General features: G+C 34.1%; 1 protein-coding gene across 7 annotated transcripts in view; it reads right to left on the bottom strand.

The window, feature by feature from the left end:
• Positions 1–21931, bottom strand: part of SNTG2 (syntrophin gamma 2) — a 291451-nt gene that overhangs the window by 122425 nt on the left and 147095 nt on the right. For 5 of the 7 annotated variants that reach the window (XM_084512370.1, XM_084512371.1, XM_084512376.1 and 2 more), the window contains exons 3-6: positions 15820–15876; positions 15666–15723; positions 4010–4053; positions 3850–3891 (exon numbers count right to left, since the gene is read on the bottom strand). In XM_084512370.1, the coding sequence (XP_084368496.1) occupies positions 3850–3891; positions 4010–4053; positions 15666–15723; positions 15820–15876 (201 nt within the window). The remainder of the gene's footprint in view (positions 1–3849; positions 3892–4009; positions 4054–15665; positions 15724–15819; positions 15877–21931) is intronic. The other 2 variants (XM_084512375.1, XM_084512373.1) reach the window with 2 other exon arrangements.

Here is a 21931-nt window from a genome sequence, read left to right as displayed (position 1 = left end):
TGCCCAGAGAGGCAGTAACTAGTTCTCCTCCAACCAACGTTCACTCAGCCAGCAGAAAGGAGCCTCCTCTGTTGCACCCTCTCTGTCTGCTTCATCTCACCGTGTGACAGAGAGAAAGAAGAGAAACCAATGATGTCCAAAATTACAAATCTCCAGACATTCACAGCAGGAATTGCTGAGGTTTTATCCACGTATAATACTCTTTAATTGGCAAAAAAATGTCTTTGCTTAGAGTATTTCTTATTGCTGCTTAAAAGAAGTAAATAAAGAAATTCAAGGCTGCTTTCCCTCTGGTTGTAAAGGGCCAGCAAGCACATCTCTGTATAGCTCACCCTCACAAGGAGGCATTTATTCCCTGCTATTAGATATGCTTTACTATCAATATCACAGAAAATGTATTTTATTTCGTAATAATCTGATCAAACGTTCCAGCAAATGCTTAATACTACTATTTGATCATATGTATCACCTGCCTACCGCAGACAATACAGGAATATTTAATAGTAGTATACCCTACAGCAGTGTAGAATAGCTCAGAAAAACAGGATCTCCAGTGCATTGCTATGGACATAACTCTCCTTGACAGTTTCCGAAAAATTAAATGTAAATTAATATACTGGGAGTTTGTCAAATAAATTTTATAGTTTGGCAGACATCTCTTCCCCATGCCCTAATGAATCCTCAGTAACACTGGAGGAATAGGTTCTACGTTGCAGAAATATTTTTCAGTTGAAACAGGCTACTTAGAGACGTATATCTCTAAGACAACAGAAAAAAAAAAAAAAAAATCTTAAACAGCACAGTTACTGTAACTCCTGATCCAGAACCATTAAAATGATAGTTAGTTTTGATTTCTGTTAAGTACTGAAACACTGCTATTAAAAAAAAAAAAAAAAAGAAAAGAAAAAAAAAAGAAAAAGTGAATCAAAGATTTTCATTTTAAATTTTGAAAGGAGTAAAAAAAAAAACACATATATATGCAGTTTTTATTCCAACACAAGGGATGAGATTGATGCAGACGAAATATAATTTTTCATCCTGAAAGTGTACTTTAGGGTGAACAGTAAAATGACATTTTATCAGGAGAACTGACTGTTCCATTTGTGTTGTACAGGGTGATAATCTGATTAGCCACCAGGGAAATAAAATACATTTCCCTTGCATATAATCAATACAGAAACTATATTAATCTCCATATTAACATTCTCTGCACTCACAGTCTCTCCACACTAATATATTATTTATGAAAATAAACTTATTTTTCAAAAAATATAAATTATTTTCAGTTCTCCACAGTCTATTGTATTACCTACTGTAAAAGACGGATTTTCCTCAAACCCAATTTCCATTTTTTCATGTATCTATTCATACCATTAGCCAGAACTAAGCTGTGAGATTACAAGTCAGTAGCAGCTTGAAGAGTTACTAAGAAAAGCAAATTTGAGTAATTGGAAGTTAAAACCAGGAAAGCCAGTTGTTTGGCTTGCATAGAAGTAAGCACCTTTCAACCTTGCTCAAGAGAAAAAAAAAAAAAACAAACAACACAGGTATTTGGTGCAATCAGGATCAGCTGCATACATAACAGTCTCGAGTGTCAGCTGTGAAGATGGTAGGTAGTAAACACAACAAATTGGCCTCCTTGACTACTATTCCCAGATCTTGTAGCCTTCTCACCCCTGTATTTACCCCTGTGGGTTTTAAGTCTTTAAAATCTGTGAGCTGAACTGGTATATAATTATATATAATCCTACATTTAATAAAAGACAGGTTATCTAAAATTATGCTTATTCAGTGAACTTCCTCACATGCAGAATGATGCCCAAGCAGTCTCAAAAAAATGGCTATCTCCCCCCCAAAAAAACTGTCCCCAGTTTTTATTGCTGAACATGATGTTATGTGGCACAGAAAATCCCTCTGTTCAGTTCAGGTCTGCTGCCCAGCTTGTGTCCCCTAATAACTTCTTGTCCACCCCCAGCCTACTTGCTGAGAGTGGGGAGAGGTGGGAAAAAGAGAAAGCCTTGCTGCTGTGCAAGCACTGCTCAGCAGCAACTGTAATACCGATGTGTTAGTTAACACTGTTTTAGTCACAAATCCAAAACAGCACCATACAAGCTGCATGAAAAAAATTAATTCCATTCTACCAAGCACGACTCCTTTGGATCACACAGTGCAATTTGTAATCTTGAATAAGGTGTTTGCAAATGAGGTCTTCATCACCCAGAATGGAAGCAGCAAGAAAAGAAGTATGTTCAAACTATATCACAGGATGACCTTTCACAAGTCCTATTTTGGGGTAGATCACTGAATATATGAGACCGTGGTGCAAGAAAGAAAGAAAGAAAAATAATTGTTGAATAACCTTTGACAAGCATACTCCCATCAATTAAATACTTTGTAGGATGTTAACAAGATTAATTGTAAAATGTAACCCAGTGTGAACTGACGCTAGATAAGCCTCAATGCTGAGTGCCTTCGGAACAGAATTGCTCGATGCCTCTCAACTAATTTGACTGACACAGTTAGAAAGTAAGAGACTCTTTACAGAGACAGAATTCAGGTATACTTTGCCAAAAGTTAGATGAATCCTCCAGCCCTAGCCTCCTGCTTTCTGGAAAAGTATCCCTAATCACTAAATTGCTATATTAATAGTAATTAAAACAACTTGCAACACTGACTTCTCCAGTGGCCTTTCTAGGTGCTCAAAAATACTGCACTGTGTGCAAATCTCAAAGTTTTAGGTTTGTGTTCTTTGACACCTGAATGGAATTTAGGAGTGGGATTTGCTATGCATTCAGTTGGAGAATGAATGCAGAAACATTCAACAGTGGATTGGCCAATACTGTCAATAATGGTTTAGTGGCTTCTAAAATCAACAGGTACTCAAACACTTCCTTTCTTCTGTGCTTGCCAATATATTAGTCTGAGGGTTGAGGTGGAAATTATTCTCAAACTGAGATAGAATATGAAGTGGAGAAGAAACTTCAAGAAATTAGGCCAGAACACTGGCATCAAATATTCATCTTAGGCCTACTATATGTGATGTGATGGTAAAAATGTTCTGCAAATTCAGCTACCAACCTTTGGCTTACCTTTCATAAAAACTCTGACAGGTAATATACAGCAACTGATAAGTGTTTTCTCTTTTGAGGTTTGGTTGCAAACATCTAAGCACTTAATGCTACATACAAAAATAATATATTTTAGACAAATAAAATAGTTCCCCTACTTTATTTTTCCCCCAAGAACAGTCACCCCCACTGAAATCTATCACCTTTTAAAAGGGGGATAAAGGAGTTTGAAAAGCTACCATGTTATTTTGAGAAGTCCTTGCCATATTAATTCTACAAAGGAATGTAGAAAACATTTTAATAATTTTCCTTTTTAGAAAATAAAATGCTTTCCAGAGTTCTTGGCCTAAAAAATATCAGATAATCTTCTGATTGTTGTAAGCCATAATCTTTTATTATACAGTACTAATAACTCCCTAGAACACACTGGAAAACCTTGGTCCACTTCTAGAACAGCACCATGAAAATGAATCACTTTCAAGATTCAACATATTGTGCTAGTAGTATTTAACCTGATTCCGCTCTAACCTAGAGATTTGTCTAAACTTAACAAAACTTAAATACTGTTAACATTTCCTGAAAATCACTGCTAATGAGCTGCAGCTTAAAAACAAACAAACAAACAAACAAAAACCAGTAGATATGTATTCACATTTCACATTGTGCTTCTATTTATTTTGTGAAATGCTTCAATATGAACAACCTCATATGGTGAAAGGTTAGAGGCAAAATACTATGGATATTCTGTATGCTATCAAAAAATCAAAGTGGAAGGACTTACCACTTCTTCGTGGGTAGCACTTTCTACATTAATACCATTAACCTAAAAACAGAGATGCAATAGGAACAGAATGATTTCCAATATGTAAGTGAGTTAATGAAACAAACATAAAGGCAAGTATGAAACAAATGTCTGTAGAAAAAAGCAAACATTTACTGACCTGCATTATTGCATCTCCTATAAATAACATTCCGGTTTGGTCAGCTGTGGGATAACAGGAAGAGGATAATTTAATTCAAAGCAGTACTAAAAAACAATGTATATTATCTTTCAGCATTTGGTTTAGCATGCTGTTTGTAAGCATCATTTGAAACTGATTTGCTTGTGAAAATACCAATGGCATAGCAATCAGTGTTCATTCTAAAAAGGTAATAGATTCCTAGCAATTTTAAACAAATTAAGAGAGTTACTTCCCTTGCACAAAGAACGTATTTAATATGGAATACAAATGTCATTTCTCACTAATGAAGGATTTCATTAAATTATGTGGAAAGCATGATTCACACTTTTCATTATTATTCTACAAAAGGGAAATAGGAATTTCTGAAACTACTTAGCAATTCCTTTCCCCCTGAACAAATTTACAGTGACTGCTATAATTAAAGAGGTTGTGCCTAGAATTTAATACAACTCTTTAACATGAAGTTTGACTTATCTTTGTTCCTGAGAATAACATAATACATTATTTCAGTTGGTAATTTGCATGTTTCCTGCCTTACAAAATCAATGGGAATGATATAATGAAACTGCAAAGAAAATTCTACACAGACACAATGACATTTTTGAGGTGTATTCATCAGCTTTTAAATTTATTTAATTTTTAGCAGAATTCAAGGATGTTTACCTCTTGAAATTTAGCACTTAATTGAAAGAAAGTCTCCAATCCTGCAGACTGATATGATTAAATTAAGCATATGAATAGTCTTATATGTGATCTTATAGTCACAGTTTGAGACACTGAAGAATGTTAACCAAGATAGTATTTTGAGATATGTAAACAGAGGAAAGAAGGAAAGAGAGAGCGAGACAGACAGAGAAAGGAAGGAAGGAAGGAAGGAAGGAAGGAAGGAAGGAAGGAAGGAAGGAAGGAAGGAAGGAAGGAAGGAAGGAAGGAAGGAAGGAAGGAAGGAAGGAAGGAAGGAAGGAAGGAAGGAAGGAAGGAAGGAAGGAAGGAAGGAAGGAAGGAAGGAAGGAAGGAAGGAAAAAAAGAATGAACTAAAAATATTCTTACCATTTCTACAATAAAGCTTTTGCCACTGAAAATGTCCCACTTTTGGTTTAAAACAAAAAACAGCTTCTTTCTATTAAATTTGTATTTCTAATAGATTTTTCATCATTCTTTTGGCAGATAAAAGATACATTTTATTAGTACTTTTATCAGTACTTAGGAAAGATTTTGTGATTTATTTTAAATACCATGTTAAAAGTTGTATTGAAGGTCTTTACCCTACATTTAATCCCAGTTTATATTTTAAAAATATGCACACAATTTGTAATAGCATAATTCAGTTGCACAGAACCACAACTGATTTAAAGCACTGAAAAAAACACAAGCAATTCCGTGTAGCCTGTAGAGGTACCTGTATTGCTAGGGGAGACAGATGCTACCTTGGGCATCTCAGTATTAAACTTCTGGTCAAGATGTTAGCAATACATACACCAATAGTGAAAGTAATCTGATCCATTTTTTTATTCATTTATGCCCACTTGTGTTAATGACTAGGAACAAAGCTGAGAAATATTTACTACATCTGTAATAGCAGGTGATAAGGCAGAACAGAGATGGATTATAGCCCAGTAATAGCCCAAGTCTGGTTCATTAGGGGTGTCCTCCTGTAGCAGGTTGAGACCCACCCATACCTCCATGACCCCTCCCTAGTGTATTTCTGGTTCAACAGATGTTCAAGCACTGTATTATGAGGAGGTAAAAGTTTCAGGGGCTGCTGTATTGCTTTTAAGTAAGGTCAGCTTCTGTGGCTCTACAGTGACTGTTGGTAGCAGGAGTGCATCACTGTGAGGCTGCTGTGCTTCAGGATGGGCTACTTGGGGGCCCACATAAGTTTTGTGTAACAGTTCCATAAAAACAGGAAAGGGAAAATTACCAACACAAAGTTCTTGAGATAGGGTTAGTAAACAATTCATGGACTGAGGAGGAAAAACACTGACATGAAAAAAAAAAATTATAAAAAAAATCTCAAGGAACAAAAACAGGTAGCTGGAGGATGGTAACTCAGCAGCACTGGAGGTAAATCCCATCCAGGGAGCAACAGAGGCTGAACATTCCCCACCTGATTGCTGACTGCCAAGACAGCAAAGGCTGTCCCACAGTGATGAGTACTGCAATGCCCCTAGCTACCTATTGTGTGCATTAGCCAATAAATATTATAGTTTAAGTGCACAAAGCAATTATATTCTGCTTGCAGAATCTTTACACACAATTGAAGTTCTCCAGATAAAGTGAATGAGAGGGAGAGAGTTACACAGCTGATGCCAAATGCTCTATGAACGGAAATAAAACATGGAAAATAGGCAGAATCAGGACATTCACTTCAAAAGTGCATTATACAGCAAACTAACACAATAATGTGGACACCTCCATGGCTGCTGTCATTATGGCCAGTGATGGTACTCTGGCAAATGATGCTTACAAGTCTGTGATGAAACACTTTGCTTTATATATATATCCTCTATAGCTTAAAATCAATGATGATTTCTAAGACAAATATTTTCCAGAAGTCAAATTGTAGAGGAAATGTCACTGCGAAGCAGAAGACACAATATAGTAAGGAAGTGTCTTAGAACTAAAGTGACCTGAAAAACTCCTTGGAAAGAGACAAAAAGACAGTCTTGTTCTCTCTCATTTTAAATCTGAAGACAAGTAGTGTATCATTTCAAACTCTACTTATGCTTTCATTAAGTTATACCTTCTCTGAATGAAAAAAAAACATTGTTAATTTCAAGTGCTATGTTCCACTTTATGTGGAACTTTGTCTCTCACTGGTAGCACCCTCACATACAAAGATGTCTATGAAAGGTTGCTCTGCAATTATGAGTCACGCTGCATAGAATTAATCAGCACTAAAAACAGACCACTTGAGAAAGTGTTTTGAGATACCAAGTAGCATATAATCTTATTCAGAGAAACAGTAAATACAACTTTTCTGGAATTCAGGATATCTCTTGAAGCTTAACTTGAAATAATATTTTATAAGTAATGAACTGAACATGGCCAGAAAAACATGTTCAAAAGAAAACATGCACAAAGTAGTAATAAGCAGAAATGTACCAGGGTTTAAAAGAAAATCAGGTGTGTGCTGCAACAATTAGTATTTGTCACTGATAACAACTCTCCATTTCAATTATCTTTTGTACATTCATTAAATTCACAAGTGTTACTGCAGTTGGAGGAAAGCATCAGGGAAACCCAAAGGGGCTTCTATAGAGGAAGTGATACAAAATAAACCATAAAAGAAAAAAATAAATTAAAAAAAATCCTATTCTTAAGAATATATTAGACTTGGAAAAACTTTCCCAAGAGTAAATGACCTATCATACTAGCTATTAAAAATAAATAAATAAATAAATAAATAAATAGACAATCAGACAGAAACATGGACTATGAAAGATATTTGCACCCTTTGAAAGGAAAAAAGAACAAGTAATTCTTCTGAACTCTGTTTTATTTCCTCTTCATATCCATTAGCTGTATTGAAGTTTTCAAAATTTACAAGATAGTGAAATGGTTAATTCACCAGATTCTTGGGAAACTCTGACTTACCACATGGTAGTGATGCACAGATCTATGCAGGTTTGAGTCTGTAAGTAATATGATGTGCTTGTATTTTTCAAGACTTATAACAATACATACTTTCAATAAATTTTTGCTGAATTCCTGAATACTATGAGACATGTACTGGGTGCTAAGTCCTCTAACATTGTATTTATGATACATAAAAACACGCTGTTTTAGGCATACAGGTAAGTTCATTGACTTCATGACCTCTCGATTCTTAAGCTTAACCTTAAATATATGTAAAAGTGCTCAACTCCATAACAAGAATTTAAATGACAAGTTAAGCAAGTATACAAATTTAAAAGAGATGATTGGAGAAATTGGTATTTAGAATGCAAGAGGTTTCATAAAGTTATTTTCAAGTGTTTTTCCCTTCTCTCTTGGACATAGTTACAGTTGTGATTGTAAAGACACCACTGGTGCAATTCACTTTTATATTTTCTTGAAAACAAGCAGTCTTGTACCTGCATTTGTAATCAATACTTTAAAACAGAACTATATTAACTCAGGTATGAAATACAACCTTGTTAAGGAAGATTTAAAATATTAACATGCTCTTTAGAGGACTTGAGCCAAAAACTGAGAGAGGTCATGCAAAGCGGTTGTCAAGTCTCCATCCTTGGAAATAAAGAAAACTCAACTGGACAGTCCTGGGCACACTGCTCTAGCTAATGGTGCTTGAGCAGAATGGTGGACTACATAATCTTAAGAGGTCTCTTCCAACCTCAAAAATTCTGTGATTTGCAAAGCTGCACACAAGACTATATTGAATACCTTTATATATTTTAACATATTTGTTCAAAATGCAACAATTAACCTATTAAGGAAGTATTTGTTGTAAATAAGGATATTTGGAATGAAAACAGAATTTAGTTTGATAGGTTGATTCTCAGATGTTAATTCTTCTCAGAATTATCCTTTGTACTCTATGCAACCCATCTTGGTTTCTTGACAACTTTTGCTGAGAGAAACCAAGGCATTGATTTTTAATTCTCCCACATGCCTGGTGACAGGATGAGGGGGAATGGGCTTAAGTTGCACCAGGGGAGGTTTAGGTTGGATATTAGGAAAAAATTCTTTACCGAAAAGGTTGTTAGGCATTGGAATGGGCTGCCCAGGTAAGTGTTTGAGTCACCATCCCTGGAGGTCTTTAAAAGACGTTTAGATGTAGAGCTTAGGGATATGGTTTAGTGGAGGATTTGTTAGTGTTAGGTCAGAGGTTGGACTAGGTGATCTTGGAGGTCTCTTCCAACCTAGACGATTCTGTGATTTTCCGTCTCACTTTCTTTTAATTTTCAGTGTATCACCCTTACGGGCTGTACTCTCAACCACTCACACCTTATTTTATTTATATAAACACTTTAAATATCTTCTTATTTATTTATTCTAAGGAAAGGCATGGCAACTGAGTTGGGGCAACTAGAAAAGCAGAGTAATTTTATTTTATTTTTAATTCTGGACTTTCAGTATATGAAGGGGGCTTATAAGAAAGATGGAGAAAGACTGTTTACCAGGGCCTGTTGTGGCAAGGCACAGAAAACATTTTTTATCTGAAAGAGGGTAGGTATTTGGGGGATTGGACTAGATGATCTTTCAAGGTCTCTTCCAATCACTAACATTCTGTGATTTAGATTGGACATAAGTATTTATTTATTTTACATTGAGTTGGTGAGACACTGGAACAGTTGCCCAAAGAAGTGTTCTGCAAGATTTCAGAGCTGGGTTGGATGGGGCTTTGAGTAACCTGATCCAGTGAAAGATGTCGCTGCCAACGGCAGGGGGATAGGACTAAATGATCTTTAGAGGTCCCTTTTGACTAAAACCATTCTATGATTCTATAATCTTCAGAAAATTTGGAGATACTAATTGCCACTGTTATTTATCACTGGGGATACACGCTTAACCTTAGCTAGGAAGTTTCTTGCCTTTGAAAATAAAAGTAAAAATATTTAGGCATTGTATACATACAGAATTAAGTAGCAATAGTTAAGAGGCAAAAGCAATACTTATACCTACAAGAAAGCTATTTTTTGTCATTAAAAAAAAAAAAAAAAAAGTTATAATAGCCAGGTATAGCTAACACTCCATTAAGAGTCACTGAAAACCTATTTAAAATGACAAAATTGTGGTCTTTCATATGGTTAGTAGTATTAAAAGCTCTAGGTACTCTATACATATAATCAATCTAAATCAGGTATTTCCAGATTTACTACAGGTTTTTTCAAGTAAAATAGTTGTGTGCATTACAAAAAAAAAAATCACTAATAGAAATAAATAAATAGAAATAAATAATTCACTGATAGAAAAATGTACTGAAATGTAAAGGAAAATTAATCTGATCATACAATTGCAATACTCTAAGGCATAAGGATAGCTCTAATAGACATATGATTAATATCACATCTAAAAGGCTTGCTGAGCTGAATAACATAGTCAGACAAGTTATGAATATGTAACATTATATTAGGATATAAATTAAAGGCAAATCTAGCATCTTCATTTTTTTTCACAAATGTGTAACAGCTTCCATTAAATACTATTACAGAATGCAAGAAAGTTTTAAATGCTGTAGAGGGGAAGACAAACTTGCAGACTAAGGGGGGATGCCTGAAATAATGGAAATACATGCATTAAATGAGACACAATGAAAGAAGAGATACATTTTCTAAAATAGCCTAGAAAGTCTTTATTTCAGAAACTAGTAATGGAAAGATAAGAACACTGAAAAGATCAAAAGTAGAACTTTTATGAAGTTGCCGAAGGATGTTTTTAAATCTTTCATATTATTCCATATGACAGTATCTCCAAGCAGAAGGGTTGTCACATTTGTTCCTTCCATCAAATATTCTGTATGATTCTTGACTGTGCTTCAGCCCAAATAATCTGAATGAGTTTTACTCTGACTTTAATTTGTATTTTTCAGTGCAGTAGGCATCTTTGCTACATTTTAGATTGTTTCTGCCTAGTTGCTTGCTTCTCCAGCTTCTATACTAAAACTACTATACTAAAACTTCTATACTAAACTACTTTCTATGGTAAAAAGAAAGTTTCAAGTCCAAAGTCCAAAACACCATTCATCTTCAGAAGGACTTCAAGCAGTTCTTTCCTGAAAAAATTTACCTGAGAGAACATGTACAATATAGTTCTCTAATTTTCCTACATGAAAAAATTATCATCAACCTTTGTCTTCAGTCTGGACTGCAGTGGCAACAAATTCAAAAAGTAATTTTAAATGTGTTTCATTAGATTTCTACATTTCATAAGGGAATTACATTGTCAGCCATTCATAATTATGGAATCACAGAATCATTAAAGTTGAAAAAGACCTTCAAGATCAGTAGGTGAGCAGAAAAAAAGAAGTTGTACATTTAAAGGGCATCTTTGGGTCGCATTTTTTTCACCCAACTGCAACAGATAACTAATGCAATATTTTGTACCTTTTTCTATGAAATTTGGAGTACACACATGATAACCATAACATTAGAGGTCCACTGAAATTACAGATATCGTTTCTCAGATTTTATCAACCTTTTTGTTTCAGAAACTGGAAAATGCACCTTTCAAAGAGAATACTCACCATAAATACCTAAGGAACTGAAATAATACTCCCAGAAACATTTAACATTTTAACACAGCTGTCAAGCAAAAAATATTTTTTTTTTAAATCAAAAGTCAATCTTCACATCTGTTAAGAATAATTTTATTATTTACCCTATTATTTACCCTACGAATACAATTTCAAACAAAAACTTAAAAAAAAGCATTATTCTTTATCAGGAACTTAATGCACAAATTTTTATATACATCAACAGGCGTGTATACATAAATATATCTAGGGAGAGAACCTCACATTGCGAAAGTATGTAAGTGACTGTTTAAATCTAGAGTTGGACACTAAATTCACTGTTTCTGATTTTTAGCCATGAATGGAATGAAAACAAATTCAAATTAACCCATGGCAATGCTTTAATTTTCTCCATAAAAATGTGGTTTAGATTTATCACAATCTTAATTGCTATAAAAAGAAAAATAAGTCAAATTCTATAACAAAACAAAAATACAAATATTTCATCCTGTTTTTTAGAAATAATTTAAATGCATAAAAATACATATTTCACTGTAATAATGAAGACATCATCATTGTAAACATATTCCACAGATTAGATTTAACCTATATACCTGCTCAGTTAAACACATAAATTTGACTATTTGCATCCTTCTAACCAAAGAATTCTTAAGGTTTAGGTCAATAACTTATGTCCCATGCTTCAGCATTTAAATCCTGATACAAACCTGAATAGTATGAAGTGTTCTGTTCACTAATTTACCTATCTATATGCATCTTGTTATATATTTGATGACTCCTGACTCCAATTAATATAATTGGACCTTAAGTATGCTTTTAACTATTCTATTGAACAAAAATACTTTTCTGAATCATGGACCAGAGTATCTGCACTTTGCTTGTTAACTGCTCTTTAACAGTTCATTAGGATATCCTTTCTACCGTATGCACTGCTGGTCTCAAGGATGCAATATAATAATAAATAAATAAATCAAAAATGCAAAGAATATTCTTCTCTGTCCTGTGAAACTACATTTAATGCTGCAGGCATGGATTCAATAGAGATAATGATGAGTCAATGTTACCTTTAAATATAATCAGCTACTCAGTAATAAAGAAAAATAACACTGACAAATATAATTTAGAATGACACATAGAAAATATGAATAAGCCATCAAAAGTGTATGTATATTTAATATGTAGCTGATACTAGGAAATAGTGTACATAGATAAAATACCATCTAACTTCAAAAAAAATATCTTCAAATCAGGTCTTTCTTATGTTTAAAGATAGCCTTGTATTAGCCTTCACTTTCATAACATATAATGAAAGTTTTGGATTCATTTTGAACTCCTTATGAACATAAATATCTCCATCTTGGCTTAACTCTTCCTTAATCTTGACCTTGCTGAAGTGAAGCTCTAAGGCTGATGAAGCCAAGGTGATGAAGAATATAAATTACAAATGCAAATGTGCTGTGCATCTTGCTTGTAATCTCACACTACGCCCAATGATTTATCCATACTAGGCTTGGTTACTCTAGTTGCACCACCTTCGTGGATGACTGGAGTCAGCATAGGAAAAAAGACTTCTGCGGGCATTATCACATATGCTTCCGTATCAAACCAGCTTTGTCTGGCATATATGTGTAAGTGAAACTGCTGTAAGCCCTCATCAAACTGGCACTGTGTCCTCCAAACAGATGGTCCCAAATGGAGGCTGCCAGGATGTGGTACTTGGACACAGTCCGTGTTTGGAGAGCGCAGAGTTTCAAGCCAAAAATGTTTCAATGGCTGAATGTCCTGAGTTTGTTCCAATCCTGCCAGGTTATATGGCATCTCCCCTCAGAAATGGGCTAAACTCATAAAATAACAAGTCACCCTTTATCACAGGAGGTGGGAAAATGCTTTCAAATTAAAGTTTTAACCAGTTTTGGCTCTCCTTTGCAAAACTGGCAAAATGCAAACTATCCCTATTACACCAGCTTTTATTCAATTTTATTTAACTATTTTTGTCATGCCTCATTGATCTGAACCCACTGTTCTGTTTCATCACTGCTGCTTGTCTGACTCCACATGTTATGTGAGATATGAGCAGAGCTCACAGCAGTAGTCAGATTATTACAGCAATGCTCACAGAAATGGAAAGCTGCATCAAGGTAACCAAATGTGACTGCTAACTTCATAACCCTGCAACATGAAACAGAAATTCAGTTCCTTGACCAGTGGAACATAAAGTTTTTACAATTAACACATACAGCACTGTATGCAATAAAAGTCACTTGTACCTACAATCAAAGTTCATAAAAAATATTTTAGTAATTACAGATGGGAATAACAGACACTAGATGGAAAGATATAATCACAGAAAAGCTTGTATCATTTATCTCTATATTGTTTACGAGGATTCCTTTAAGTACATTTAATGGATCTGACATATTTTCTTACAGGTTCACTGTACATCAAGTAAGCCTGAATGAACTGATTCCTTTCAAAGTTCAGGATACTCAGCTACACACATCATAGGAATAGGAGTTGGCAGTGCTCAATGAATCATTGAATCACTTATGCTGAAGGACACCTCAGGAGCTGACCTACTCCAGACCCCCCACAGTGAAAGCAGGGCCAAGGTTCTCATCTTCATGACAGAGGTGCAACTGATGAAGTATCTATACAGCTTTCTTCATACTTTGTCAGGTGTGCCAGTGTCTTTATACCATTCACTGATTCAGCCATGAACACTGTATAGGAACTTACTGTGATACAGCATTGTCTCTGGTTATAACTATTACTCACTTTAGAGCTTCCTTCGGCAAAAGGCTACAAGATGTTGCAAATATCTTTCGAGGACAGATTTTCAAATCTGTGGTATACCACTGACACCTTAAGTTGTTGTTGCATTCATTACTCTACAAATAAACACAGTTAGTTCATGAAAAACTGCCTAGATACAAAACTGTGCATACAAGTATTTGATTTATAAAACCACAGCTAACTTTGATTCAAAGCACTGTCCTAAAAAGGGCAGTAGATATCTTGTTGGTGATTAACTGCATAAACTACATTCCTTAGACCTCAGTGGTTATATTAGTATTTTTTTATTATTATTATTATGTATTTACTTTCTTCATATGGTTTATTATGCCGTGTATTCATGGAACCTATTAATGTTCCATCTACAATAACACAACTGGCATAAAAACATCTATTCACTTTCTTCTGCAGAAACAATATCATAAAAGAGAATCATCATGTTGAAATATATCTAAGTGCCGTAACATAGGAAACTTGAAGGAGTCTTTCTAATTGGATACCGGCATAGACAATCTATTCAGTGTTCACTAGATATCATCTGAAACTAGATTACCAACTTCAGGTATTATACTTCAAGCAAAACATGGGCCCACAGAAGAAAATGCAGAGAAGAAAAAGTACTGTCTGAGATCTACTAAAGCATGAGGCTGGACACATTGCCAAGTAAAAGCAAATATTCACAATTTACACTGAGGCACAGCAAGAAGAGGGGCTGATGAGTAAATAGATGGTGTCAGTGGTTCTGAGTCCTTTATGGAGCAGGGCATGCACCAAGTATCATAACATAGCGCTCTGCCTTTTCTTGCATAAAAGGTTACATGAAACAGGTAGATTTATTCTAGGGAAGAGGAAATGCATAGAAGATTTATCATAGGAACACAATACTTCTACATCTATGTAAAGATTGCCTCAGCAAAGAACAAACTAGTCCCTGTGTCCATGTCCACCCGAAATGAAACTACTACTAAATGACCCTTAGGCCATCTTGCAAGGCACTGCCCACTCCCATGCAATGGTTCTACTTTACTGATTGTCCCCTTTATTTTCCAGAGCAGTTTTCCAAGATCAGTCTATCCTTGTCCCCAAAAGGTTATTTTTGATAGATAAATGTCAATGTAATACTTAACTGTGTTGGGCTACACTGATTTAGATCTAATGTTATTGTAACAAACATTACGAATCACTCTCTGCAACTAGGCAAAGTCAGTCATGCTGTATGATGAATTACTGTGCAAGGAAAAGATATGTTTGGTTTATATATCCGTTTATATATTTTTTATCCTTTGCGTTATTGAACTTAAGTGCATCAATAGGTATCTTGTATCATAGTTTTGTTTTCACAAGTAATGTTCAGGGCTTTGTTTAAAACACAACTGTCTTACTGCAGTAAATTTTTTTTTTGTGAAACTATTACTTAACAGTAAAACTTCAAGTGAAGGTCCTAAAGACTTTAAAAGATTATAGATTTTAAATTCAATACAAAGGCACGTGGATCACTTGGACATTTACAGAAAGGCTTAAAGACCGTGTGATACTGAAAGAATTAACTAGAATTAATTCTGAGTTTAAAGAACATTTAATTTTTTTTTAAAATCATGTACAATACAGTACTATATATTTAAATAACATAAATATATATTTTACCTGCTTGGTCTTTAAACATTTTTGATATGACGACAGGCACTTTGTGCTCAGCACCACCCTGTAAAAGATGCATAATAATCATGAGATCTCAATTAAGGCTGAAGTGAACCAGTCATACTGAAAATTAAAAGAAGAAATAAGAAGTTATTGATACCTTTATGCTTAAGCCCAAGCCACCAACTGGTTGTCTACGAAGTGTAACAGTTCTGTGCTTTAAAAAATTGTAGAAAAAATACATTTAGGTGAAAACACAATATCTGAATAAGTACCGAAGATGCTTTAGAGTTCATTCTACTCAAAAAAATTATGATTTTCAAAGGTACCCTGGAAACTAAACATTCAAGTTCTGTTTTGAAGTATCATTCAACACTGATTTATAGGCACTTATATATAGGCACTCTCCTTAACACAGAGAACAGAACTTTTGTATGAATTCTGCATGCAGACTTATTATTATTTATTACCACTGATGTGATACTCTTCCTAAAAACAAACTTTTACACGCTTTCTCTTTGTTTTGACAAATGTTTTCACAAGAAAACTATATGAACAGCTTTGGGTTGCACATTTTCATAGCTGATTTATCTTCTTTAGTTGCTACCGGGTATACACATTATATTTGTTTTCATATTTCAATCGCAAATACCAATGTCTTCTAATCCATATCTTCAGCCATATGCCATTTTTTTTGCAGCATATGCTAAAAGACTTTTTATGATTGTCCACTTCAAATGGTTATTTTCTTGCGTTTCATGTTTAACTGCATAAAGAAGATAAACATTTATCAATACTTTTCCATATCAACCTATCATATGTTTAATAGTACACTGAATTTGGCATTGCTTTAATGTGCAAATCTTGGTGCCTGACAACACAATGATATCAATTCATTCATTGACACTAATCACAGAGTTGGTGAGAACTGTTTTGCAACATGCTGAACAATAGTGTATATAATGCCACTGTTCAAGAACTGGAACTGTAATTCGTGAACATGTAAGATTAAATGGTTTTTTTTTTTTTTTATATGATTTCTGATGTACAGAATGACAAGATTACATTATATGGATACCTACTGATCAGATATTTTATGATTTCTCTAATTCTGATAAATGGATTTTTTGATTTTAATACTGAAGCCGATAAACACATATTAACAAGGTATTTTTAGCTTTTTCTTTTTTCTAAAACCCACCTTGCCATACTTAGATTTATGCTAACTCAGGGAAAGAGGGAATACAATGCATCATTGATTTCAGTCTCATTTTAGGAAGGTAAAACAAAAGCATATGGGAAAGGAAAAAAAAAAAAAAGAAAAAAAAAAGATAACTTTCACACATTTCCAAAATTTTTTTCTTCTGTTACCATGAACATTATACCACAGCAGTCTGTGCTAAAAATGGACAACTAATTTAAGTGTTGACATATAGTATCTGATTTAAATCAAAAGTTGTGTATGTTTCAATCTCAGACCAGATAATACAGCTTTATTGAAATCTGCACTACTTTAAATTGCTTTATTGGTACACTTCTTCATTTTGAACTGACTCAAAACTTTCAATCAAAATATTCAAATGCACTAAGAAAGTTCAGATCCAATCTGAATTAGAATACATGTTTCTGCCTTCATGGTCAGAACAGTCATTTTCTATGACATAAATCCTGTTTAATTACTGTGTTTCTTTCCACTTATACTCACAACCTGTAAACTAATTATCACAATCTATCCCATCACATAAGAATGATGGAATAAATGCTTTAATGGCTTGATTGCTTGAGCATTATTGGGCTTGAAATACACGTACACTACATAGATAGCCTTGGCCTTTTTATAAAAGACGAACAAGGTACTACGTAATGCTATTGCGTCCACTCAACTATAACTAACATTCCTATTTTTATACAGTAGATACATTTCACATGATAATACTGATTCTATAAATTAGTTTATAGCTCTACAAAGCACTCTATTTGCATAATATATTTTTATAAGTTTGGCATTTGTGTTTTCATAGATCATAGCATAGCTCATTACAGAGCTTCAAATATTCCTGTTGAAGAACGCTTTCAGAGAAATTATTAAGTATGTACCTAAAAGTTTCTTACAAAACAGCTTTTAAAATTAGAGCTACTTGCAAAAACGCAAAAATCTCCTACATTTGAAGACGTTCATATTGCAAATTAAAATGTCGTAAGCTGAGCAGTATCATAACCAAGACCATTTACACAAATTTATTCAATTCTATGATCACATATAGTTCACTATGATTGCAACCAATAGTTATATAAGACCAAACACCACATTCCGTTTTCTGTATATAGATTTTTGTTACCGATTTTGAATTTTTAAAAATGTAATAGTGTCCAATTCCAGAAAATTAGAAGAAATATAATATTGGACCAATACTGAAAAATTATAAATACAGCTGTGAATCTTCACTATATCCCAATGCTTAAAGGTCAGATAATACTAGATCTGACAATAAATAACCCATTCCATTATGGAATAAATGTAACCTACTTCATAAAAAATTAAAGGTAAGTAATTTTAAGGGGGAATAATGTGGAAAATATATTTTCAAATGAAACTGATGACAGAGTACCAGTGTTGTAACAACCCTTAAAATGAAGGAATCTGATAACACATAAAAACTTGATTAAAAACATAAAATATATGAAATAGTATGCTATATTTTTACTCTATTATTATATTTTTATTATTTTTATTTACATATTTAAGTTGACAAAAATATTTCAAATCAAAATGTAATTAAGATAAAGTTACTTTTTATTGACATCTGGTGAAGTAATGACAGTACTTGTTTTAAATATATATATATATAAAAAATCAATGATCTGAAGAAAACCTCAATTAATTACAATGATGCTTGTAAGTGACACAACAGTTGTGAGAAAGTAATTATGAACAAAACAGAGCCTGAGTATACAGCAATTCAAGGTCATTCTGGTAAGCTGGAAAACAGTTCAAACAAATAGGGAAAAGCATTCAACTGTCATGCTCAGTACACGAAAAAACAACTTCCCTGCATAAAGCTATGGCCAAAAGCACTAGCATAATTTTATATCATCAAAAGACTATTAAGTAGGAGTAGAGAGACTATAAATTATTTCTCTGTCAAGATATCCACACAGTTGAAATAATACAGCCAGTGCTGATACGTCCATTTTCAAAATAATCCAAATAAATTGCAGTGGTAGCAGGCAAGAGCCACCAGTACTTTGAGACATTCATCTAGAAATGCAACAAATACCAGGAGTGAAATATATTTAGCTTTTCAAAGCACTTTTCAGGGATGATCAAGCACAGGCTTAAAGCATCTTCCTTGGCAGAAGATGACCAAATCACACAGACTGACACAATAAAAATTTAAATGACTTAAAGTTCAAAACAGACACATTCAGGCTACAGACACAAGACATGATTTTAAACTTTTGTGGCATGATGCATCTTAACTGGATTTAAAAAACAACCAACCAAACAAACAAAAACAACAATGAAAACACTTTAAAATAGTAGTATGATCTTGAGACTTTCCAATGCACAGATATTTCTTCTTTTATCTCTATTTAAAGCATAATTTGTCACATTATTTCACGAACAAAGATTTAAATTAGCTCTAACTGTAGGATTACTAAAATACCCGATGGGATTTTTTATGGCAGTAACCAGAACAGTGTTTAGTTTTTTCCACATCAGTGAAATTAGTTTCACAGCCTGCCACAAGTATGCTCTTTCTACAGAGAAGTAATGCAGACATACAAAGATTTAGGGTCAATGAATTGTTTTACTGATTTGAAATGCCTGAATCCTTTTTTAAGTATTTAATTTTCGTATGAACTTTATCTGTTTGAAATGTCTTGTGGATAAACTGCAATCTCAGCTTTGAATGTTCAGCACTTGAGCACATTTTAGTTTTATATCAGATGAGAAGCACCTAATTCCTGATCAGCAGTGTGAAGTATGATGTATATGACACAGCTAGGACCACACGGCACCTTTATTTCCAGAGAAGAATCATTCATGAGGTGTTGGGACTACTCTTCACTGCATGTCTTCCAATATTAAAAAACCAACACAGGGCCAAGGCTCAAAAGACAGCAGCTTATATAATTGTAATTTTCTAATACTTGACTTTGCAACTTTGTTTTAAAGGCAGAAATTAAAATAAAAAAAAAAAAGGGGGTGGGGGTGGGGGGGAAAGCCCACAAATTCACATGGTTCACTACAGGTTGGTTTCCATTCAGTCAGTTGTTTGGACCCTTAAATTCATAGTGTAGATGCCCACTGCTTAAGAAAAAAAATCTGTAAGTAAATTAGGAGGGATTCACCTTTAGATACCTGCAGAAAGCAAGACACTATCAAATTAATTATCAGGTTTTGTAGGCAAACATGTTAGAGTAATTATTATTTTCCATTTGACCACTTCTCCCTGCCCCCTCTCACTTCTGTTGTGGTTCTGTTCCCTTCTCAGGACCCTTCTTTGCTTTTGTTCTTCCCCACCTTGTAACTCAAAATTCTGGAAGCTTTTTTTCCACTTTTAATTCAAACCAAACAGCACCCCTCTCTATTATGAAACTCATTTACAGTAAATAAACAGGGAGGAAAAAAAAAAAAGTTATCAATGTACATGAACTACATGCACAGATTTAAATTAAAGTATTTCTAACATACCCCTACAAAATTGGTAGTCATGTACAGCAAAAAACATACATGTAAGATAAAATTCATATTAGTGAGTATTATATGTTATTTAAATTCTGATAGAAAAGTATATGAAATTCTGGCAGCTGTTACAGAATGAGCAAAGTCCTTGGTCCAAATAACATGAAAGATTTTTCTCTTAATATGTTCTAAATGATGATGCATCTCTACTGCCAGCTAACAACACTATCTGCCAAAGCAGATTGTGCTGGCTGTGCTCTTGATTGACTACTGGTAGCAGAACTCCTGAATATGGATTACCATACAGGTAATTCTACCTGTTTACCTCTGCTTTTCCCCTCAAGCTGTCAGCTGTGCAGAACTGGGAAGGACAAGACTAACTGATGACATTATCAATACTCGTTTGTATTACACCCTAATCTGTTACACAAATGTGGATTACATATCCAACTGACATGTTTCAGTATGGTTAAGAAGATCTGTATGAAAACAGAACTGTCTGCACACATATTGTATAACAAATGTAATCTAAACAAAATAATTGACGTTCACGTATAGAGGTGGTAGAATAATGTTTCCATCAGATCTTTGATTCCAGGGACATGCAATGAAACTAACCTGAAATTTTCACAAAGGAACAGAAATCAGTGAGAATGTCAATGTCCACCAGCTGCTGGAAAGCAAGAAGGCAAAGGAAATTACATGCAGATGTTTGGCTGCCTTGAGAATGCATTAGCTGGGAATTAGTTAAAACCTTTACATATGAAAAGGTACTCTGTAATGGTAACCGCTATGCACTTTTTATTCAACATTTATACCACTGTGATCCCCAAAAATGAACTATTCAAAAGTCAGGAAGGTTGTTGAAAGGAAGAATAAAGGGGAGCCAGCTAAGAAAATTAAAACTCCATAGGCAGCGTGAGGAGTTTTTAAGGCTACCACACTGAAAGCACAGATCCACTGAATGCCACTTATTAGAAAGGCTTAGCTAAGAAAAAAAGGAAAACAACTTGGCTAAACAGGAGGTCATTAGATGTAAAGAGTGGCGGACATCATGTTTAAAAAGAAAATGAGAAAAAGGAACTTAAGCAAATAAATTTAAAAACTGAATTGGGCAGCAACAGTAAAGAGAGTTTCAACAACTGCCGAAAAGAACCACAATTACTAATAAATCTTCAAATCTATCAGGAGCAGGAGGTCTGCCAAAGAAACCACAGGAACAATTTATGATCAAGGCATACTCAGAGGAAAGAAGGGTATTGAAGGGAAGATAAATAAACACTTTTCATTAGGTTTCACTGTGAAAGAAACTAGAAATGTTCCTCCAACATTTTTTGTAGCACAAAGGATGTATGGATCTGTCTTAATTTGAAATCACTTTAGAAGCAAATTGACTAAATAACAGTAGCAAATCACCAGGGTCAGATAGCATTCACCCTGATCTTAAAGGAACTCAAGGATGAAACGAAGTAATAGCACTGGAGTGCTAACTTGAGTTACTTCTCAAGAAAGCCTTGATATTCAAAGACTACAACACTACAAGTAAAATTCCTTTATTTTTTTTTTTCATAATATGTTTCAA

Source organism: Aythya ferina (assembly GCF_964211825.1).
Source record: "Aythya ferina genome assembly, chromosome: 3".
Taxonomy (NCBI): Eukaryota; Metazoa; Chordata; class Aves; order Anseriformes; family Anatidae; genus Aythya; species Aythya ferina.
The sequence above is the reverse complement of the archived record's forward strand: the minus strand, read 5'-3'. Positions and strand labels throughout refer to the sequence as shown.